At 40.9% G+C, this 24,330-nt stretch overlaps 2 protein-coding genes across 2 annotated transcripts in view; both read left to right on the top strand.

Annotated features, from left to right (window-relative positions):
* The window catches only part of LOC109621728 (uncharacterized), a 634,920-nt gene that overhangs the window by 368,955 nt on the left and 241,635 nt on the right, over window positions 1–24,330 (top strand). The gene's annotated exons all lie outside the window — the stretch shown is intronic.
* Window positions 19,526–23,284, top strand: LOC134287683 (uncharacterized). Its single transcript, XM_062850128.1, has 2 exons — window positions 19,526–23,031; window positions 23,089–23,284. Exon 1 carries the CDS (start codon window positions 19,548–19,550, stop codon window positions 22,848–22,850), a length of 3,303 nt encoding a protein of 1,100 aa, XP_062706112.1. The 5' UTR covers window positions 19,526–19,547; the 3' UTR covers window positions 22,851–23,031; window positions 23,089–23,284.

Here is a 24,330-nt window from a genome sequence, read left to right as displayed (position 1 = left end):
GGGAATTTCCTCTGGAAATTCCAAGGGAATTTCCTCTGGAAATTCCAAGGGAATTTCCTCTGGAAATTCCAAGGGAATTTCTCAGGAAATTCCAAGGGAAATTCCTCTGGAAATTCCAAAAGAATTCCTCTGGAAATCACAATGGAATTCTTCTGAAAATTCCAATGGAATTCCTCTAGGAATTCCAAGGGAATGCCTCTGGGAATTCCTAGAAAATTACTCTGGGAATTCCAAGGGATTTCCTCTGGGAAATCCAATGGAATTCCTCTGGAAATTCCAAGGGAATTCCTCTGGAAACTCCAAGGGAATTCCTCTGGAAATTTCTCTGGAAATTTCAAGGGAATTTCTCTGGAAATTCCAAGGGAATTTCTCTGGAGATCCCAAGGGAATTTCTCTGGAAATTCCAAGGGATTTCCTCTGGAAATTGCAAGGGAATTCATCTCGAAATTTCAAGGGAATTCCTCTCGAAATTTCAAGGGAATTCCTCTGGAAATTCCAATGGATTGATTGATTTGTCTTTATTCAAGAGCCTGGAAATTCCAAGGGGATTCCACTGGAAATTTCGAAGAGATTCCTCTGGAAATTCCAAGGAAATTCATGAGTACTAAAGCGCAATATCCTTACGCTTAACACTGAATTTCATACTGTGACTTAAAATCTTAGACGTTTATCAGGAAGTTTTGAATAACCAATCACTCAATATTGTTATTTTTTAAATAGAAGCAATACATTCGCTTAAAATATACTAATTATACTTATTATATTTATTAAGTTTCAGTTTTGCTAGCAGGAAAATTCGCATTTCCCTTATAAAAATATCTTTACAATTTAATTTGACCTAGTCACTATTCTAAGAATACTGACCTTCTAACCAACCAATGCAGACCACCTCCATTCGTACCATACGCTTCCAAATACTGAAACATCTGCCATTGCACGATCCTTTGGCAGGAATTTCACCGAACAGCAACCCCAATAAAAAAAGAGCGAAAAATACCAACCGGTCGGTCCTACCAACCGACCAACGGAGCCAACCAGACCCAATAACGGAACCGTCAAATTCAAAATGGCTCATAATGAGCGCCGTAATGTGCAACCATTTCCACCGATTTAGCATTCTCTCTCTCTGCTTTTTTTTTGCTGACAATCGAGTAAAAATTCTTTTCAACTTTTTTGCTTTTGGGAAGCATACGCACATATTCATGGGCGGGCCTTCTATGGAAAAGCGTGCAATCTTTTTTCTCCGTTTTTTTTTTGCTAACCCATAAAAAGGGATTCACAGAAAAAAGGATTCGACATGAACGTGAAGCGCAGGGGAACTGTTTGAATCTTTTGCTCGTTTCAAAGCTTGGATTCCAACCATTTGTTGCCTATGGTTTTTATTTCACTTAAATTTAGAATTTTAGAATATTCTTTTTTATTTTTATTTTTTTTTACATTTTATTTATTTTCTTGTTTTGAATATTCTCAGTTAAAGTTAGTTTAGTGTATAGCATTCAAGAGTAAACCTTTTATTCTCCACGAACTGTACTGACTTTCTTGAATTATGATTTCGAGTGTACAGATCAGTGACAGGAAGAAACAATAGCAGAAGTAGTTTTTTTTTTTATTAATTTTCAATTTCTTGAAAACTGACGAAGTCAGCAAAAACAATCCCATTACCGGGATTCATTCCCATGCTGTTCCCGAATTCAGATTCCACCAATCCCAGTTTTCCACATCCTTTTCTGCAACAGCTTGGTTTGGGGGAAAGTTGGAAAAGGGTAGTGACGACGACGGTCCCAAGCGTTCGTAAAATGGGAATTTATTAGATTTTATTGCACAGCATGTGGTGGGATCCCTCCACACACCGTCGTCGTTGTAGTCGGGTCAGAGTCGGGACTGACCAGTTATGGGTTCTGCTGTACATTATGAGGGTCAGTCAGTCAGGCAGGCAGGCAGGCACCCAACCGAGAATGGCACCCAATGAGCGTGTGCCACCGCGCCGGTTGAACTTAACTATTACAGCTCGGTTGAGGGTCGTTGCGATTTTTTTTTTGCTGTTCGTGGATTGATGTAAATTGGATGTTCAGTTTTTTTTTTCGGGGAAGGTGCATACGGAGGGTGAAAATGGATGTAGGTTATTGAGGCAGGTTTGTATATGGGGTTGTTATGGGGCAAGTTTATTGAATTTGTGCAGATAAAAAGGTTTGACGGTAATTTTGCATGGGAAAGGTTCAAAAGGCTGAAGTTGGTGGCACATATTCACATATGTTCAAAATTAAGCTTAGTTTTATTTATCTGAACAGAGAAGGATTTGAAATGACTCCCTGCTTGTGGAAATCCTGATAAGTTTCTCTTATTACGGTCGCCATGTATGGATGATTACCATATGACGACCGTAACATATCTGCTACATCATGGCGAAGTATCGCTTGTTGAACTGACGAGTTTCGCCTAAATTTTCATTAATACATTAGCTAAATCTTTGGGAGAGTTATTTGCCATCTATTCTAATGCGTCAATTTAAGATTTATACTTCTGCGCCACCCAGAACGATATTTTTTTTCAAATAAAAGTTTTGACAGGCGAATCCCACTTGGATGTGAAAAAAACATTATAATCTTTAGCAAACCATCAGATTATACCGAATCTTTTGAAAGTTTCGTTTATTTACCGTCAATCAAAACATGGACCAAGTTTACTTTAAAATATAAAAAAACCTCTACTTCAGTCAAATCCCTTATGTTTATTTTCACCTGTAGTACTGTCTTGTGCATCTTGAAAAGCAGTTAATTGAGTGTAGATCTATCGATATGCCAATTGCTTCACAATAACTATTAGTAAGGAACTACCAGTAAAGCTTTATCAGGAATTTCTTGAAAAGATATCTCGTTTCTCATCAGGAAATGGGCTCCAGCTTTTCTTTAGGCAATTTATGTAACATTTTCTCCGAGAACGTTTTTAGAACTTTCTTCTACGATTTTCTTGGATTTTTTTCTGACAATTTATTTTAAATTTGCACCAGTAGTTCTGTAGGAAATACTTCCGACATTTACTTCAGGGTTTTTCTCGGAAATCTCTCGAATGTTTTGTTTGAAAATTTATTAAGAAATTTCTGACATTTTTTTTTTAATCTTTTGCTTTTTTTCGTTGAAAATTCTGCCAACAATGGTTTCAGGGTTTCGCCTGGAAACTTCTTTAGGTATTTCCTCCAGGGATTCATACAAGATTTCTTATGAAAATCTCCAGGGGAAATCTTCAAGAATTTCACTCAGAAATTTCACAGGAAAATTATTTGGCAACCCTGACGGTGTGACCTTAAATGATTCTTCCGACAATTTCTGTCACAATTTTGTTAAAAAAAAACCTTTAGCAACTTTTCTGGGACTTACTTAGCGATTACTTTGGAAATTGCTCCGTCAATTTCGTTGGGTAATTTTCCAGCATACCATTCAGGTATTTCGTATATAATCGATTCAGACACTCAGAAATTGACACAGATTTAACTGGAAATTTCTAAAGGAATTCTTTAACAAATCTCTCTAACATTACGTTCGAAAATGCTTCCGTAATTTTGTTTAACCATTTCAACTTTCAACATTTTTCAAACATGATTTTGAAAATTCCTCTATGTAATTCCTTTAGGATAACCTGTAACAATCTTTTGAAAAAAATCTTCTAAAATGCGTTTAAAAATACTTCGTCAATTTTTTCAGAAATTTTCTTTGAGATTTCTTTAGAAGTGCCTCTGGCAATGCTTATGGTCATCTACCCGAAAAATCCCCTAGTAGCTTCTAAGAAGTATCCAGGAACTCTTTAGTAGTCTATTACTTTATAAATTCTCTCGGCAGTTCCTTTATAAATTATTTTTGTAAGTTCTGCTGGATGCTCGACTGCATCGTTTCAATAGTTCGTTAGAAGTTATAACAAACCAACTTAGTCATGTACAACCAATAAAAAAAAAAAAAACTAAACAGTTACAGTTAGACGAAACATAAGACCAAAAACGACCAAATCCCTTGAAGAAGACATAATAAACACCGTGTGTTAATTTAAGTCTGAGTAGCCGGTTTTAATTGATGTTTGGTAAATTCTTCATGATTTTTTTTAAGTTAAAAAATTTCTTTGGCAATCTCTGTATAAAATCCTCAAAAAAAAACCATTGATTCCAATGTGACAAATTCGTTAGGAATTTTTCAAGCTATTTCAAGCTATTTTTTAATTAAGAATTCCTCCACAATATTTTCAGTCTTCTTATCAAAAATATTCCTCAAAAAACTGGTAGAGGAATTTCTAAAGAAACCACCGTAGAAATTCTTAAAAAAAATCACCACAGGGTTTTCAAAACATATTATTGGAGAAATTTCGCATTAAACTGTTACAAGATTTTCAAAAAAAAAAAGAAAAAACAGAGAAATATTCATTCTTAAAATCGTAAATTCTTAAACAATCAACAAAAAAATTGCCGAAAGTATTCATACAAGTAATTCAAGATAAATTTTAAAAGGAATTCCATAAAAAAATCCAAGACCAAATCGAAAAGTACTTCTCGAGCGGTTCTTCAAAGAATCCATTTTACAATCACATCAGATTATTCCGTATTTTTTTTTAAATCCCCCGGAATACTTTTCTAGAATTTTTCTTACAATTTCTCCAAAACATTGGATTTGGATTTTTTTCAATGACTTTTTAAAGAATTTCTTCGAACTTTTTTCTTGAAATACGTATAGGAATATTTCGGCAAATTTTAAAAAATGCCTTGCAATGTAAGTTTATGTAAAGGAATGCCTTTGTGAATTCCTGTGTTTTTTCTTTGGGAAATCCCTTATCAGTTTGTTGAGAAATTACTTCGACAATTCCTTTGGAAAATCCTCTGGCGATTTTTCGGGAATTTCTTTGGAATTTTCTTAAAAAAATCTTCTGCTAATTCTTTCAGAAAATTATTTTGAAATTATTCTAATACCTTCCAAGAAATACCCTTGAGGAACTCTTTAGGCAACAGTTTTACATATTTTAACAAGAATTCTTTTGTTTTTTTTTGGTAAATCCTTTCAGAGATCCTCAGAACAAGTTCTGTAGAAAATCCTCCGTTTTTGAGAAATTCATGTCACTACATATTAGCGATTTCCTTGGAAATTATCCTGGCAGTTTCTTCGGGAATTTCACATCCAACTGTTTCTGGTTCTCTTTTTCTGGAAAATCCTTTAATATATTTTTCTGAATGCTTTTTTCATGGATTCTTTTCCGACTTAATCCTGGGATTTCTTCACAAATCTTTAATGTAATTTCTTAAGATCTTCCTTGGTAATTCTTTGTAAAGTTTTCTCGAAACAATTTTAACGATTTCTCCTGAAAGTTCCTCTGCCAATACTTTTTAAATGTTCTATATGGATTTGGGATTTCAGCATTTCTTTCAAAGAAAGAGAAAGAGCACCGTCAAAGCATCTAAAAGAATTGCCTACTCAATTTAAAAACAAAATGACTGAGGAATTGTTTAATAAAATTGCGGGGCAGTTTCTAAGCTGATTTCAAATTTTATTAAATGTTGGAAAAACTCCTTAAGAATTCTCCCAATGAATTCCTGTTGGACCTTTTCCTGAAGGTCCTAAGAAAATTTCCAAAGAATTCGCTTTAAATGCCGTAGTGATTTATTAATAATTTTATTAAGGTATGCCTATAAAAAGTGAATGATGCAATTCTTAAGGTATTTCAAATAATTCTTTTTAAAATTGACAGAGAAAATTGTAGGAAAAATATGAAAGAAATTCAGTAAAAAAAATGTTGACGGAATTCCTGAAGGGATTGTCGAAAAAACTTCTTGGAAAAATCCAGAAAAGTAATGAAGTTATTGCCAAGGAAATCTCTGAAGAACTAGCGGGGGAAAATCCTGTAGACATTACCGGGTCAATTATAAAATAAAAATGTTTAATTTTTCTTAGAAATTCCTACAAAAATATACTAAGAAATTTTCTATTTTCTTGCGAGTTATTCTGGGAACTCCGCCAGGAAATCATTAGGCATTTTCATTCGGAATACCCCTGCAACTACCCGTTTTTTTTGGAATGTTTTTTAAGAAATTTTGGTGTAGTTTCTTCGGGAATTCTTTTTCAACTTCATTGTTCAATTGTACAGTTTCTTTAGCAATCTTTATCGTAATTCCCCTAGGAATTCCCCTGGTAATTTTCTCAGACGTTTTTCCAGCATTTTTCAGCGATCATTTTGGAAATTCCTTCACGAGCTTCTTCTGAATTTTCGTTTTTAATTTTTTTTTGTGCCTATTTCCGAAATTATTTTATTTATTATTTTAAGAAATCCTCAAAACATTACCGGAGAAATTCTTGAAAAAGTTTTCGGAAAACAAGTGTTTAAAAAATTGTCATGAGAATTCTCAAAGAAGTGGTGGGATAAATTTCAAAAAGAGTTACTGAAAGAATTTTGGATGGAAATTTTGAAATGATATCCTGCAGAAATTCCCAAAGAATTTGTGAACTAAATAGCTGAGGAATTTATGATGGAAATTCCGAAAACTCTCTATGCTAATTTAAATGTTTTATTCGAGAAGTAAAGCTGGAGGAATTATTAAGTAACCTGAATGATTCTATAATAAAACAATCTTTTGAAACTTTGGTGGAGGTCCTAAAATAATTTCCAAAGGATTTTTTTAAATAACGTTGCAGGAGTTTTTGAATAAATTTCTGGCGGTATTCTTAGAAGTTGTCAGTAAAATTGCTAAACCCTTTGGCGCCGGAGGGGTCGTTTATAACACCGGTGATAAAACTGAGCATTACAAATGCGCTCGAGGCCACCGAGGTTGTGGCATAGGCGGCGAAACAAACCGGCCCCAGAAGTTAAGATTTTTGAAAAAAAAAATACCAAATTTATAAAAATCGACAGAAAACTATAGAAAATTTTAGAAAAATTTCGAGAGGAATTCAATAAATAAATGTGGTCGAAATTCCTGTAGGGATCGGCGTAAAAAAGCCCTAGTAAAATCCAGGATATTAGTGATGGAATTGTCAAAGAAACTGTCAAAGAAATTGCTGAATGAATTCCATAAGAAATAGTTGGAGGTACTCCGACAAATTTCCGTAGAAATACCTGCAAAAAACCTTCTTAAAGTTTTTTGTGGTTATTCAAAAAATCTTTAAGACCAATTATAGTTCATTACTTATCTACAAGAATTGTTTAAAGAATTTCTGAAGAAACATGTGGAGAGATTTCCAATGAAATATTTGGAGCAATTATTGAAATACGCTGAACAAACGATCTTAAACGATCTTTTTCTCAGAAGCTCCATCGTTCTCAAAAAAAAGAATGTATGTTTGGTTAAGTTCACATCACTGGCATTTATTAAGATATGTTATTTAGGAAATTTCTCTTTTCAAATGCGAATTCCTGTATGCGAATTGGGATTTCCTTGCTTGTTTTTAGGGTGTTCATGATGAGATTTCAATTAAAAAAACAACATTTTGTTACGGTCGCCATGTATGGAGTATGAATCACTACCAAATGGCGACCGTAACAAGACTGCAACGCCATGTTAAAGTATCGGTTTCTGTCTTCTCTTCATCCTTATCTTTCTGGAAACAAATTTTAAAAAGTATTTAAATCACTCCCACATTCCTTTTCAAAAAACTTCTCTCCATCAACCCAGACAATCTGACAGCCAATTAATAAACCGGACAAACGCCTTTGTTTACGCTTCTTCACCAACGACGTCAGTTCATAATCACCAAATGGTTCCATTTCCACCGGTCTCGAGGGAAATGACTGAAAGCACTCTCCTCGAAGGGACACACGCAAATCACCCATCATTAATTTGATGGTAATAATTTCCCCTCACAAAACAAAAAGCGAGGACACTACTTTCCAAACGGGACGGTAAAAACTCATCTTCCCTTGGCTCTCAAACGTGACAAGACGAACTGAGAGAGAGTGAGGATGCCTGCCGTGTGGCAAAGTTGTGCGCTGGTCCTGAGCGAGGACGTGGCCTTCCAACAGCGACGCCATCACAGCCGTGGAAACAAGAGACGAAACACGCCAAAATCCCGGAAATGAGACTTGTGTGAAATGCAAAATTTTATGACACTTTCCTCTGATGGTTCCCTACCGGGACCAGCCCTGTAGAAAGGTCCACCAAACGATGGCGATGTGTTGCGAACAAACTGACAGAGTCTCCTCTCCCGAGTAGAAACTACTCAATGATGACAAGCTCTCTAGGGAAATTCATTGGAAACTCAAAGGGAATTTCTCCAGGAATTCCAAGGTAATTCCTCCAGGAATTCCAAGGTAATTGCTCCAGAAATTCCAAGGTAATTCCTCCAGGACTTCCAAGGGAATTCCTCCAGGAATTCCAAGGGAATTCCTCCTGGAATTCCAAGGGAATTCCTCCTGGAATTCCAAGGGAATTCCTTCTTGGAATTCCAAGGGAATTCCTCCTGGAATTCCAAGGGAATTCCTCCTGGAATTCCAAGGGAATTCCTCCTGGAATTCCAAGGGAATTTCTCCTGCAATTCCAAGGGAATTCCTCCTGGAATTCTAAGGGAATTCCTCCTGGAATTCCAAGGGAATTCTAAGGGGATTCCTCCAGGAATTCCAAGGGAATTCCTCCTGGAATTCCAAGGGAATTCCTCCTGGAATTCCAAGGGAATTCCTCCTGGAATTCCAAGGGAATTCCTCCTGGAATTCCAAGGGAATTCCTCCTGGAATTCCAAGGGAATTCCTCCTGGAATTCCAAGGGAATTCCTCCTGGAATTCCAAGGGAATTCCTCCTGGAATTCCAAGGGAATTCCTCCTGGAATTCCAAGGGAATTCCTCCTGGAATTCCAAGGGAATTCCTCCTGGAATTCCAAGGGAATTCCTCCTGGAATTCCAAGGGAATTCCTCCTGGAATTCCAAGGGAATTCCTCCTGGAATTCCAAGGGAATTCCTCCTGGAATTCCAAGGGAATTCCTCCTGGAATTCCAAGGGAATTCCTCCTGGAATTCCAAGGGAATTCCTCCTGGAATTCCAAGGGAATTCCTCCTGGAATTCCAAGGGAATTCCTCCTGGAATTCCAAGGGAATTCCTCCTGGAATTCCAAGGGAATTCCTCCTGGAATTCCAAGGGAATTCCTCCAGGAATTTCAAGGGAATTCCTCCTGGAATTCCAAGGGAATTCCTCCTGGAATTCCAAGGGAATTCCTCCTGGAATTCCAAGGGAATTCCTCCTGGAATTCCAAGGGAATTCCTCCTGGAATTCCAAGGGAATTCCTCCTGGAATTCCAAGGGAATTCCTCCTGGAATTCCAAGGGAATTCCTTCTTGGAATTCCAAGGGAATTCCTCCTGGAATTCCAAGGGAATTCCTCCTGGAATTCCAAGGGAATTCCTCCTGGAATTCCAAGGGAATTTCTCCTGCAATTCCAAGGGAATTCCTCCTGGAATTCTAAGGGAATTCCTCCTGGAATTCCAAGGGAATTCTAAGGGGATTCCTCCAGGAATTCCAAGGGAATTCCTCCTGGAATTCCAAGGGAATTCCTCCTGGAATTCCAAGGGAATTCCTCCTGGAATTCCAAGGGAATTCCTCCTGGAATTCCAAGGGAATTCCTCCTGGAATTCCAAGGGAATTCCTCCTGGAATTCCAAGGGAATTCCTCCTGGAATTCCAAGGGAATTCCTCCTGGAATTCCAAGGGAATTCCTCCTGGAATTCCAAGGGAATTCCTCCTGGAATTCCAAGGGAATTCCTCCTGGAATTCCAAGGGAATTCCTCCTGGAATTCCAAGGGAATTCCTCCTGGAATTCCAAGGGAATTCCTCCTGGAATTCCAAGGGAATTCCTCCTGGAATTCCAAGGGAATTCCTCCTGGAATTCCAAGGGAATTCCTCCTGGAATTCCAAGGGAATTCCTCCTGGAATTCCAAGGGAATTCCTCCTGGAATTCCAAGGGAATTCCTCCTGGAATTCCAAGGGAATTCCTCCTGGAATTCCAAGGGAATTCCTCCTGGAATTCCAAGGGAATTCCTCCTGGAATTCCAAGGGAATTCCTCCTGGAATTCCAAGGGAATTCCTCCTGGAATTCCAAGGGAATTCCTCCTGGAATTCCAAGGGAATTCCTCCTGGAATTCCAAGGGAATTCCTCCAGGAATTCCAAGGGAATTCCTCCTGGAATTCCAAGGGAATTCCTCCTGGAATTCCAAGGGAATTCCTCCTGGAAATCCAAGGGAATTCCTCCTGGAATTCCAAGGGAATTCCTCCTGGAATTCCAAGGGAATTCCTCCTGGAATTCCAAGGGAATTCCTCCTGGAATTCCAAGGGAATTCCTCCTGGAATTCCAAGGGAATTCCTCCTGGAATTCCAAGGGAATTCCTCCTGGAATTCCAAGGGAATTCCTCCTGGAATTCCAAGGGAATTCCTCCTGGAATTCCAAGGGAATTCCTCCTGGAATTCCAAGGGAATTCCTCCTGGAATTCCAAGGGAATTCCTCCTGGAATTCCAAGGGAATTCCCCCTGGAATTCCAAGGAAATTCCCCCTGGAATTCCAAGGGAATTCCCCCTGGAATTCCAAGGGAATTCCTCCTGGAATTCCAAGGGAATTCCTCCTGGAATTCCAAGGGAATTCCTCCTGGAATTCCAAGGGAATTCCTCCTGGAATTCCAAGGGAATTCCTCCTGGAATTCCAAGGGAGTTCCTCCTGGAATTCCAAGGGAATTCCTCCTGGAATTCCAAGGGAATTCCTCCTGGAATTCCAAGGGAATTCCTCCTGGAATTCCAAGGGAATTCCTCCTGGAATTTCAAGGGAATTCCTCCTGGAATTCCAAGGGAATTCCTCCTGGAATTCCAAGGGAATTCCTCCTGGAATTCCAAGGGAATTCCTCCTGGAATTCCAAGGGAATTCCTCCTGGAATTCCAAGGGAATACCTCCTGGAATTCCAAGGGAATTCCTCCTGGAATTCCAAGGGAATTCCTCCTGGAATTCCAAGGGAATTCCTCCTAGAATTCCAAGGGAATTCCTCCAGGAATTCCAAGGGAATTCCTCCAGGAATTCCAAGGGAATTCCTCCAGGAATTCCAAGGGAATTCCTCCAGGAATTCCAAGGGAATTCCTCCAGGAATTCCAAGGGAATTCCTCCAGGAATTCCAAGGGAATTCCTCCAGGAATTCCAAGGGAATTCCTCCAGGAATTCCAAGGAATTCCAAGGGAATTCCTCCTGGAATTCCAAGGGAATTCCTCCTGGAATTCCAAGGGAATTCCTCCTGGAATTCCAAGGGAATTCCTCCTGGAATTCCAAGGGAATTCCTCCTGGAATTCCAAGGGAATTCCTCCAGGAATTCCAAGGGAATTCCTCCAGGAATTCCAAGGGAATTCCTCCAGGAATTCCAAGGGAATTCCTCCAGGAATTCCAAGGGAATTCCTCCAGGAATTCCAAGGGAATTCCTCCAGGAATTCCAAGGGAATTCCTCCAGGAATTCCAAGGGAATTCCTCCAGGAATTCCAAGGGAATTCCTCCAGGAATTCCAAGGGAATTCCTCCAGGAATTCCAAGGGAATTCCTCCAGGAATTCCAAGGGAATTCCTCCAGGAATTCCAAGGGAATTCCTCCAGGAATTCCAAGGGAATTCCTCCAGGAATTCCAAGGGAATTCCTCCAGGAATTCCAAGGGAATTCCTCCAGGAATTCCAAGGGAATTCCTCCAGGAATTCCAAGGGAATTCCTCCAGGAATTCCAAGGGAATTCCTCCAGGAATTCCAAGGGAATTCCTCCAGGAATTCCAAGGGAATTCCTCCAGGAATTCCAAGGGAATTCCTCCAGGAATTCCAAGGGAATTCCTCCAGGAATTCCAAGGGAATTCCTCCAGGAATTCCAAGGGAATTCCTCCAGGAATTCCAAGGGAATTCCTCCAGGAATTCCAAGGGAATTCCTCCAGGAATTCCAAGGGAATTCCTCCAGGAATTCCAAGGGAATTCCTCCAGGAATTCCAAGGGAATTCCTCCAGGAATTCCAAGGGAATTCCTCCAGGAATTCCAAGGGAATTCCTCCAGGAATTCCAAGGGAATTCCTCCAGGAATTCCAAGGGAATTCCTCCAGGAATTCCAAGGGAATTCCTCCAGGAATTCCAAGGGAATTCCTCCAGGAATTCCAAGGGAATTCCTCCAGGAATTCCAAGGGAATTCCTCCAGGAATTCCAAGGGAATTCCTCCAGGAATTCCAAGGGAATTCCTCCAGGAATTCCAAGGGAATTCCTCCAGGAATTCCAAGGGAATTCCTCCAGGAATTCCAAGGGAATTCCTCCAGGAATTCCAAGGGAATTCCTCCAGGAATTCCAAGGGAATTCCTCCAGGAATTCCAAGGGAATTCCTCCAGGAATTCCAAGGGAATTCCTCCAGGAATTCCAAGGGAATTCCTCCAGGAATTCCAAGGGAATTCCTCCAGGAATTCCAAGGGAATTCCTCCTGGAATTCCAAGGGAATTCCTCCTGGAATTCCAAGGGAATTCCTCCTGGAATTCCAAGGGAATTCCTCCTGGAATTCCAAGGGAATTCCTCCAGGAATTCCAAGGGAATTCCTCCTGAAATTCCAAGGGAATTCCTCCTGGAACTCCAAGGGAATTCCTCCTGGAATTTCAAGGGAATTCCTCCTGGAATTCCAAGGGAATTCCTCCTGGAATTCCAAGGGAATTCCTCCTGGAATTCCAAGGGAATTCTAAGGGGATTCCTCCAGGAATTCCAAGGGAATTCCTCCTGGATTTCCAAGGGAATTCCTCCTGGAATTCCAAGGGAATTCCTCCTGGAATTCCAAGGGAATTCCTCCTGGAATTCCAAGGGAATTCCTCCTGAAATTTCAAGGGAATTCATCCAGGAATTCCAAGGGAATTCCTCCAGGAATTCCAAGGGAATTCCTCCTGGAATTCCAAGGGAATTCCTCCAGGAATTCCAAGGGAATTCCTCCAGGAATTCCAAGGGAATTCCTCCAGGAATTCCAAGGGAATTCCTCCAGGAATTCCAAGGGAATTCCTCCAGGAATTCCAAGGGAATTCCTCCAGGAATTCCAAGGGAATTCCTCCAGGAATTCCAAGGGAATTCCTCCAGGAATTCCAAGGGAATTCCTCCAGGAATTCCAAGGGAATTCCTCCAGGAATTCCTCCAGGAATTCCAAGGGAATTCCTCCAGGAATTCCAAGGGAATTCCTCCAGGAATTCCAAGGGAATTCCTCCAGGAATTCCAAGGGAATTCCTCCAGGAATTCCAAGGGAATTCCTCCAGGAATTCCAAGGGAATTCCTTCAGGAATTCCAAGGGAATTCCTTCAGGAATTCCAAGGGAATTCCTTCAGGAATTCCAAGGGAATAACTCCAGGAATTCCAAGGGAATACCTCCAGGAATTCCAAGGGAATTCCTCCAGGAATTCCAAGGGAATTCCAAGGGAATTCCAAGGGAATTCCAAGGGAATTCCAAGGGAATTCCTCCAGGAATTCCAAGGGAATTCCTCCAGGAATTCCAAGGGAATTCCTCCAGGAATTCCAAGGAAATTCCTCCAGGAATTCCAAGGGAATTCCTCCAGGAATTCCAAGGGAATTCCTCCAGGAATTCCAAGGAAATTCCTCCAGGAATTCCAAGGGAATTCCTCCAGGGATTCCAAGGGAATACCTCCAGGAATTCCAAGGGAATTCCTCCAGGAATTCCAATGGAATTACTCCAGGAATTCCAAGGGAATTCCTCCAGGAATTCCAAGGGAATTCCTCCTGGAATTCCAAGGGAATTCCTCCTGGAATTCCAAGGGAATTCCTCCAGGAATTCCAAGGGAATTCCTCCAGGAATTCCAAGGGAATTCCTCCAGGAATTCCAAGGGAATTCCTCCAGGAATTCCAAGGGAATTCCTCCTGGAATTCCAAGGGAATTCCTCCAGGAATTCCAAGGGAATTCCTCCAGGAATTCCAAGGGAATTCCTCCAGGAATTCCAAGGGAATTCCTCCAGGAATTCCAAGGGAATTCCTCCAGGAATTCCAAGGGAATTCCTCCAGGAATTCCAAGGGAATTCCTCCAGGAATTCCAAGGGAATTCCTTCAGGAATTCCAAGGGAATTCCTTCAGGGATTCCAAGGGAATACCTCCAGGAATTCCAAGGGAATTCCAAGGGAATTCCTCCAGGAATTCCAAGGGAATTCCTCCAGGAATTCCAAGGGAATTCCTCCAGGAATTCCAAGGGAATTCCTCCAGGAATTCCAAGGGAATTCCTCCAGGAATTTCAAAGGAATTTCTCCAGAAAATAACAAGGGAATTCCACCAGACATTTCAAGAGAATTTCTCCTGGAATTCCAAGGAAATTTCTCCAGGAATTCCAGGAGAAATTCTCCAGAAATATCTCTAAGGGAATTTATCTTGGAGTTCCAAGAGTGTTTCGGTGGAAATTCCAAAGAAATTTCTTTGGTAACTCCAAGGGAATTCCTCTGGTAATTCCTAATTAATGCCTCTGAGATTTCCAAAGCAATTTCTTTGAAATAGTCTTTCAACACCCACCCACTCATTTTTGATCGGGATCCATACCGACAAGGGACATGGTATTGAGACAGAAACCCGCGCCTTCCTTCCTTCCGTCGTATTCCCCCACGAAAAGAAAACGGGTGTAAAATGGCACATTTTATGCAGCTGCCGCCACCGCGCCGGTGAAATGCCATCGATGCAACAGTTCCCATCCATAGAGCGAGTGGTTGCGCTTCTGGCATGAGAATTTATGAGTCAGTGTTTCGGGCGCCCTGCCAATCGTTACGTTGTGTGGACGGCTGAAACAGAGACAAGAAGGGTGGTAATACGATAATGGTGGGAGACACATTAGGAGCCACTAGTGAATGCACTAGGAACATCCTGAAATGTTGGGTGGAATGTGAGGACAACAAAGAAAGCAGTCACGATCGATGAGAGGAAGTTGGAAAATTTGAACTCGTTGGAACCTATTTACGTCATAGTGATAGTCGACAATGAGGTCATGCAGATGGTGAGCTCTTTGATCTGAAATATGAAATATGAAATATGAATTGTGTTTTCACAACTTCGAAGTGAAACTAATGCCAAAAACAATCCCGTTTACCCCAATCAGCCCACAAACCATAAAGTATGGTTTCTCCGTGTGGAATTGGAGGTACATGGTGGATGCACAGGAATGCATCTGTTTTTCTCCAACCCATCGCCTAGAACACAGGAAGAAGAACATGAAGCAAGAACTGCTGCCGTCACAAGGACCCCACTGCAGTCAGTGAGTGAGTGAGTGAGTGGGCGATGGAGTTTGGAGCTCACTGCTACCACCGTCGCCGACACACCATTATTACTATCGATAAATTTATGGCCCAAGCTGCTACTGTTGCTGCTGCTGCCGGTAGTTGTTTTATAACAAACCACATCGTATAACATTTTCGGTGACATAAATTTCACTCCCTCGATGGTTGTTGGTATACTTACTTTACTACTAGAGATGTCTCTTGTACCTAGTACCAGTACGGTGTCTAGTGGTGACATGGTGAAGAAGGAACGGGGATCTAACTGAAGTAGGTGCCCCCGTCAAGTTTGGTGTAAAGTCGTTTGGGGTTTATGAATTTAGTGTGCCAGCAGATGGTAATGGCATATCGGGTGATCGTAGACAATGATTTTTGTTGGTCGTGAAATAGATTTTATTAGGATTTAGGGATAGGGATAATCCCTTACTAGTTTTGTTAGTTGCAGCTGATCCGACGTGATTTGAAGTGCATCTGAAAATAACTTCAGAGCCAGTTGAAAATTAATTTAATTCAATAGAAATAGACGAATTTAGAGCCAATTCAAAGTCGATCAGGGATTCAATTTCAGGCCAAACAATGTCGAAGTAAATTCAAATCCATTCCAAGACTAATTGAAAACACAGATAAATTTGAAGGTCAACTCAAAACCAATCAAAATCAATCGAAAGGCTAAAGTTAATCGAAAAATATTTAAGGGGTTTCCTAAGGGTAATTCAGAACTTGTTCAGTATCAATCCAATCCATATCTAATTCCATTTTAAAGTCAAATAAGGGCCAAAGCCCATTCAGAGCCAAATAAAATCCTAACCTATCCATTTTAAGGGGAACTCAGAATCATTAGAATTATAATAATAATAGTTATTATTATTATTATTACATTTTATTCAAGACACTTTACCAAAAAAGTTGGCATTCGTGTCCAATCAATTCAGAACCAGTTCAAAGATCATCCTATCTTAATCTATTCTAAGGCTTAATTCAAAGGCTTCCCAATCCTATTTGAGGGTCAATTCAAAGTCTATCCAATGTCAACCCAAGGTCCATTTCAATCATATCCATAATCCATTGAATACAAATACAAAAGCCAATTTAGAGCCAATCAGAGGGCTATCATAAGCAATAAGCATATTCAGAACAATTTCAAGATGCTTCCATAGCCAATCCAAGTTCATCTTAAGTCCAATACAAATCCAACCATGTTCACCCTTAGGCCTATTCAAAGGCAACTCAGAGCTGACTCTAGGCTAATCAAATGTCTACGCAAATTGATTCTATGTTCTATTCCTAGGTTAATCAAATTCAAACCTCTCAATTAAGAAGTCGATCAAGTTGGAGCAGGAGTGACTGGCCCGGGTGTAGATTTATCGATTCCGATGGGCAAGTGGCCAACTGTTTTCCAAGCGGAAATTCAAGCAATTCTGGAATGTGTTGTTATTTGCTTGCGCAGAAATTACAGGCATTCAAATATTTGTATTATGTCGGACAGTCAAGCAGCCCTGAATGCTCTAAATTCGGCGACATGTACATCTAAACATGTTTGGGAATGTGTCCAATCACTTCAAAAATTGTCTTGTCGTAATCAAGTCAATCTATACTGGGTTCCTGGTCACTGCGGAATTGAAGGTAACGAAAGAGCAGATATGTTAGCTAGGCTCGGATCGTCACACCAATTTATAGGACCAGAACCTTTTTGCGGGCTTTCTACTGCATCTCTTAAAATGGAGCTGAAGGTATGGGAATTATCAAAAGTGGATGCCAATTGGAAAAACACTTCAATAGCGAGGCAGGCGAAACGTTTCATTGATCCGAATGTAAAAATGACTCGCAAAATATTGGAACTCTCCAAGAAAGATATTAGTATGTATACTGGTCTTATGACAGGTCATTGTCCGAGTCAATATCATTTGAAGCTAATCGGAAAACTTCAAAATGATCTGTGTCGTTTTTGTAACACAGAAAAGGAAGACTCAGAACATTTGTTATGCCATTGTCCGGCAATTTTTAATCAAAGAATTAGGTTCTTCGATAAGGGGCTACTTGAACCCTTTGAAATCTGGAGAACAAATCCTAGTACGGTATTGCACTTCATCCGATGTGTAGTACCGTGCTGGGGAAATGCTTTATGTCAAGTGATGACGACCACTCCCAATAGTGGTACGTTATCCAGACAAAGCTAAACAAAAATGGGGAATATGTCACAATAGATCAAAACAATGGTCGCAGTGATGCTAATACCCAACACGGAATAAAAAAAAAAAAAAAATAAGAAGTCATTACAATTAGTTCAATGCTAATTCAATTAGAATCCAAGTCCATTTCAAGACCTGTTCGGAGCCAATGAAGAGCCAAACCAAGATCGATCCTTTTTAGGACCACCTAAGAGTTAATCAATGTATGTTTGAAAGCCAATTCAGGGCTAATGTAAGGTCTATCCAAACCATCAGTTTAACTCAAAGGTAATCCAGGACTAGCAATGCTAGGTTAATTCAATCCCAATTCAGAGCCAACCCAAGACCAAACTGAATCTTAAAGCCAACTTGAAGCCAACCCGTGTTTATTTGAAGACAAACTCAAAGCCAATTTAGGGCCAGTTCAAAGCTATTCTAATTTACATCCAAATCTGAGGCAAAACAAACTCAAAGCCAAATCAATTCACATCCGATTACATTCTAAGGTCAACTCAAAGCGAATTCAGAACCAATTCAAAGCAAATCCATAGCCAATCCACAGTCTACTTCAATCCACTCTAATGTCAATTCATAGCCAAATCAGTTCATAGGTATAATCAAAATTTATCACAAACCTGGCGGAAGTCAATTCAATTCCTGTACAACACTATTCCATGGCCAATTCGAAGCAATTCCAAATCCATGTGAAGGCCGTCAGTTCAGAGCCAGTTTGAAGCTAATTCAATTCTCTTCCAGATTCATTCCAAGGCCATATGTCAATCAAAATCCGCTTGAAAACTAATCCAAGGCTATTTCAAAATCAATTCTGATCCAATCAAGAATACTCATAGACCAATTCAGAACCTATTGAGAACCTATTTAAAGCCAAGCAAAATCCATGGCGAGGTCAATTCAAAGCCAATAAAGACTGGTGTCCAATAAAGACTGAGTGCATGTCCATTTCAAAGCCAATTTAGGTCCTTTTGAAGGCTCCAAGACAAGGCTTATGCAGAAATTCAATCCAAGGTCAACTTACTGCCGACCCAAAGTCATGTGCAGGCCAAATCCAAACCCTATTAAGTCAATTTTGTTCTTATTCAAAGCTAAATTCATCATTTCAAATTCATTTAAAGTCCACAAAAATACCAATTCAGGAACAATTTTATGTCTATCCACCGTTAATTCAGACCCAATTCAAAGACAATTTAAATACAGTTCCGATAGATCCCAATGGCAATTTCAAACTGATTCAAGACCAATCCAAATTAATGCTAATGCTCAAGCCAATTCAGAGCTAATCCAAATGAATTAGAAGGTCAATTTAAACACCATTCGAAACTAATCCCAATTTCATTATGTTGAATATTGATGTAAATTATGTCGGCATCCAATCCAAAACCAAGGAGTTATGATTTTCATTATTTCATTTTAAAACTACTTTAAAACCAAAATAAAATCAATGATGTACTATTTAGGAAACATCTATCACCTAACATCTTCTTTATAAAATCTTCAAAATAAGTTTTTATGTTTAGGGTATGAGTGCCATAAGTAATCTCACGCTCCCAAACTCATCCAATTCGAAACCAAGTCATTACGGCACTGATTGATTCCGATCTTTCTTGTTCTCATGCATACTCACTTCTAATAAAAATGACAAAAATAAGATATAAATCAAACAACGCTACAATCCTTTGTTTTTCGTAGAATGAAAATGGGAGCTGCTTAATAAGGGATCCAATACCCTTAATGCTCGCTCTTCAACACTGAAACTCAGCAGCTTCACTACAAAAACACATATCTGTCATCATTGTGCATTTCTCAGAACACAGGAAACGCGAAAATCGGTAGTCCAATAATTGAGCACCATTTTTTAAAAGGCTCCAATATCGCGTGCCCAACGCGGAGGTGCCACAATATCGTGTGTGAATGAAGAAGGGCGAATCATAAACTGACACGTGAAATAATAATACCTGCCTCGACCCAACCGCACCGTCCGCCTTATTTTCAACTTCCGATCGAAACAGGGGAGTGATCTCTCGATGAAGGTGTCTCGGTTCAATTACTTTCGCCGATAATTGTTCGATAGAGCTGGTGTGCCATCATAGCATTCGGTTAATATTTGGAAGTCAATCCAGAGTTCCCGGATAGCTATCCCATGGCCGTTCGTCGCCTGCAGTGCTTGGAGCGTAAGTTATCAAAAACGCCATTGTTGAAGAATCGAGTTCGTGAGCTAATCGCCGAGTACCTGCAGAAAGGTTATGCGCACATGGCGACCGATTTGGAACTGAAAACAGCGGACCACAAACGTATGTGGTTTCTGCCGTTAGGAGTCGTCATTCATCCCAAAAAACCAAACAAGGTGCGACTGGTGTGGGATGCAGCGGCGATGGTGAATGGCGTCTCCTTCAACTCTAAACTTCTAAAGGGTCCCGATTTACTGACTCCCCTGCCGTCAGTCCTTAGCAGCTTTCGCCAATTCCCCATCGCGGTGTGCGGTGACATCAAAGAGATGTTTCACCAGCTCTCGATCCGTAAGGAAGACCGCTTGGCGCAGTGTTTCCTCTGGCGAAACAATTCAACGGAACCAATCCAGGTTTACATAATGGACGTAGCAACATTTGGAGCGACTTGTTCTCCCGCTGCTGCACAGTACGTCAAAAACCTTAATGCACGAGAGTTTGCTGAAGTCTACCCACGTGCAGCCGCCGCGATTGAAAAAAAACATTACGTGGACGATTACTTGGATAGTTTTCGGAGCGTCGAGGAGGCAGCAGCTGTGGTGAAGGAGGTTACACTAGTCCACTCGCTGGGGGGATTCGAAATTCGCGGGTTTCGCTCGAATTCAACAGACCTTCTTCATGAAATTGGAGAATCGGCAGCTGATGAGCCGAAGAACTTAATGTTGGAGAGGAGTACAATTACTGAATCCGTGCTTGGAATGTCATGGAACCCTGCGGATGATTGTTTCTCATATTCCTTCAACCTACGAGACGATATATGCCCAATACTCGATGAAGCTCATGTTCCTACTAAACGAGAAGTCCTCAAGGTAGTTATGAGTCTTTTCGATCCACTTGGACTGATCTCCCATTTCCTAGTCCACGGGAAAGTAATCATTCAAGGCACGTGGGCAGCTGGAACAGGATGGGATGAACCGCTGAACGAGGGCTTAAATCGTAAATGGCGCCAATGGGTGGCGCTCTTCCCAAAGCTCAACGATCTCAAGATTCCTCGCTGCTACTTCCAGACATTTCCGTCCAATATCGAGGATCTACAAATACATGCTTTCGTTGACGCGAGCGATATCGCATACTCTTGCGCGGTGTATTTCCGACTGGTGTATGATGGGCATGTGCAAACAGCGTTGGTAGGTGCTAAAAGCAAGGTTGCTCCTCTGAAGACATTGTCCACTCCGCGACTTGAGCTGAAGGCCGCGGTCCTCGGAGTACGTTTCGTTGCAACGGTTTTGGAATATCACTCGCTCCCTATATCAAAACGGTTCTTCTGGAGCGACTCAACTACGACACTAGCATGGATCCGGTCCGACCACAGAAGGTTCCACAAATTTGTCTCGGTACGTGTAGGCGAAATTTTATCATCGAGCGAGCCGCATGAGTGGAGATGGGTTCAATCCAAGCTTAACGTTTCCGACGATGCAACAAAGTGGAAAGATGGTCCAAATCTTGATTGTCAAAGCGCTTGGTTCAAGGGACCTGGGTTTCTGCGATTCGAGGAAGAGTCATGGCCACGACAACAGCCGATAAATACGACTCATGAAGAACTCAAAAGGGTTCAGACGCACTGGGAATGTCAACCATTGATGGATTTCTCTCGGTTCAGTAAATGGACGAAGTTACACCGTGCAACAGCATACATCGTTCGCTTTATTGATAGTCTACGTCGGCTCAACACTGGTCAACGATTGCAGCGAGCGATACTCACCAAAGAAGAGATGGCCCGTGCTGAAGTTCTACTGTGGAAGATTGCGCAAACCGAAGCCTTTCCTGTTGAACGAAGTATACTGCTAAAAACAATGGGTTCCGCGAATGACAAACACGCTACTGTTTCGAAGTCCAGCACCATATACAAAACATGGCCCTACATGGATGAGCAAGGAGTACTGAGAATGCGAGGGCGCATCGGAGCTGCGAACTATCTGCCATTTCAAACTAGATACCCGATAGTCCTTCCCAAACAACATCCGATTACATTTTTGATTGTTGATTGGTTTCATCGCCGGTTCCGCCATGCCAACCACGAAACCGTAATCAATGAACTGCGGCAGCGCTTCGAAATTGCGAAGTTAAGATCTCTTGTGCAAAGAGTCTCTAAGAGCTGCTTGTTCTGCCGAGTGAACAAAGCTCTTCCAAAACCACCGGTTATGGCGCCGCTCCCGTTTGAGAGACTAGAGCCATTTGTGCGACCCTTTACTTACGTTGGGTTAGACTATTTTGGGCCATTGTATGTAAAAGTAGGCCGATCTCAAGCAAAACGCTGGATTGCGCTCTTCACATGTCTTTCTATTCGAGCCGTACATATGGAGATTGTGCATAGCTTGTCTACAGAGTCGTGTGTGATGGCCATCAGAAGATTTGTATCGCGCAGAGGCTCACCTGCCGTTTTTTATTCGGACAACGGCACCTGTTTTCAAGGAGCTAGCAAGCAGCTGTCAGAGGAGATTAGAGCCAGAGACGATGCAATAGCAGCTACGTTCACCGATGCCGAAACGAAGTGGAAGTTTATCCCGCCGGCTACCCCACACATGGGCGGCGTATGGGAGCGTTTAGTCCGGTCGGTGAAAACGGCCCTAGGCTTCGCATTGGACCATCCCCGAAAGCCTAATGACGAAACCTTGGAGACGATCATCTACGAAGCAGAAGCGCTAGTAAATTCAAGACCGCTCACGTACATTCCGTTGGAGTCGGCAAATGAGGAGTCACTGACTCCCAATCATTTCCTTTTGGGTAGGTCAACGGGCAACAAAATCGAGTCAGCTGAAGTAGTTGAACATGCTACACTCCGTAGCAGTTGGAAGTTAGCGCAGTACATCGTCGGAGAGTTTTGGAAGCGGTGGGTGAGAGAATACCTGCCAGTAATAACTCGCCGGTGTAAGTGGTTTAAAGAGACCAAGGAATTGGTTGTAGGAGACTTGGTACTCGTTGTAAGTGGATCTGTACGAGCCCAATGGACAAGAGGACGAGTCGAACAGACTATCGTAGGTTCCGACGGACGAGTTCGTCAGGCCTTAGTGCGAACAGCGAATGGTATTCTGCGGCGACCAGTGATTAAGCTAGCGGTGTTGGACGTCGAAGTGAAACGTGAACCTACGGATATTCAAGAAGACCCAGAAGACCACTTAGGTTCACGGGCGGGGGTATGTGCCGACAACACCCCTCGATGCAGTGGCGCCGCCGACGGCCGTGCCCGAAAACCATCATGCGTGACAGAAGACCGTTAAAACGTCAAGACAGCCGAATGAAGGGAAAAGGAATTTCATGCAAGTCATCATCATCCTATGTTTTGAACTCGATCTGCTGTAGTGTATGATACCACTTCAAATTGTTTTCTTAAACACTTAAACAATCATTAGTATATTACCGAGTGAAATTTAAAGTTAGTGAACTATTATTGAATTCGATGTAAGTAGACATAAGGTATTGCTGAACTTAAACTAACGTGCAATTTCGAATTTGTAGTAATCATACAATCACCGGCTATTGATACGATTCTTCCAAGTTCCACAAACGTTCACTAAATCGTAAGTAATTCGATAAAGCATCATAGCATTCGGTTAATATTTGGAAGTCAATAAAATACTATTTTTAGCTTGAAGCTTACACGAGATACCGAAGGAGTTTGCTCTCGAGTTTGGTGAAACGTAACCCCAACCCCCCAACAGCTGGTTTTTTGGGAAAACAGTGAGGTGCATCAGATTGATGATTCGATTTTTTTTTTGTGTATTTTTTACCACTGTGTCCTACTGCTTCAAAAGTGATGGTTTGCATTTTATGTTTCCCATATTCATATTTCTTTTTCTTTGTCTTCTCTTTTCTCTGTTCAATGTTCTCCTCTCTAATTAAGACTAATATCTTCCATCTTTTTCCCCCTCCTATCTGCCTAACATCTTCATTCCAATATCTTCTACATTTTCGATTTTAAATAAAACAGAAAAATATTGGTTCTATCGCTTTTCTTTTCCTTTTCCCTTCTATCTTCAGCCGTGTGTATGCAAAATTTTCCACCTTCTTTCCAAGTATCTTTTGCATGAAAAAAAAAATCAAGGAGCACATTAAAACCATCATAAATCCATAACAAACCAATTAAGTTGAATGACGGTTCTAAGAACCTCTTTGATACAAACTTAGCTTTAAATTATGTTATTGGGTCTTCTTTATTGTTACTTCCCAAGTAATATTTTCAAGTTGAACATATTTTGTATGGACTAATAAAAAATTTTGTATGCACTAAAGAGCACGGGGGGGGGGGGGTTTGTTGAAAAGTCCCAAAAAAAATGACCACGTGGTTTATGGACAGCCCCTTACCCTATCAAGGTTGTGACAGCTTTTCACAAAATGTTATTTCAAGGTTTTCCGAAAAACTTAAAAGCAGTCGAAATCCTCAGGTGAATGTTGGCCATATGAAAACGTCTGACAACTTGAGATATAGGTAATTGCCAGAAAGATTCGCAGAGATTAAGGTGGTATACCCCCCGGAAATACATTTAAATACTTTTGCTTGAACTGGTTTTATGATAGTTCTGTGGAACGCCTTGGGCCTGTCTGATGATCTTTGGTTTCACGAAGCTCCAATGAGCCCGAATATCATTTGAGCAGGTCTTTGAGTTTGTTGGGAGCCAGGATCTGAACTTCTAGTGGTTTCAGCGAATTCAAACCTCATTGTGCATTAGGATCTTTTTTGACTCAAACCTTACACTACGT

This window comes from Aedes albopictus, chromosome 1, assembly GCF_035046485.1.
Source record: "Aedes albopictus strain Foshan chromosome 1, AalbF5, whole genome shotgun sequence".
Classification (NCBI taxonomy): domain Eukaryota; kingdom Metazoa; phylum Arthropoda; class Insecta; order Diptera; family Culicidae; genus Aedes; species Aedes albopictus.
Note: the sequence above shows the minus strand (reverse complement) of the source record. Positions and strands in the feature narration are given on the sequence as shown.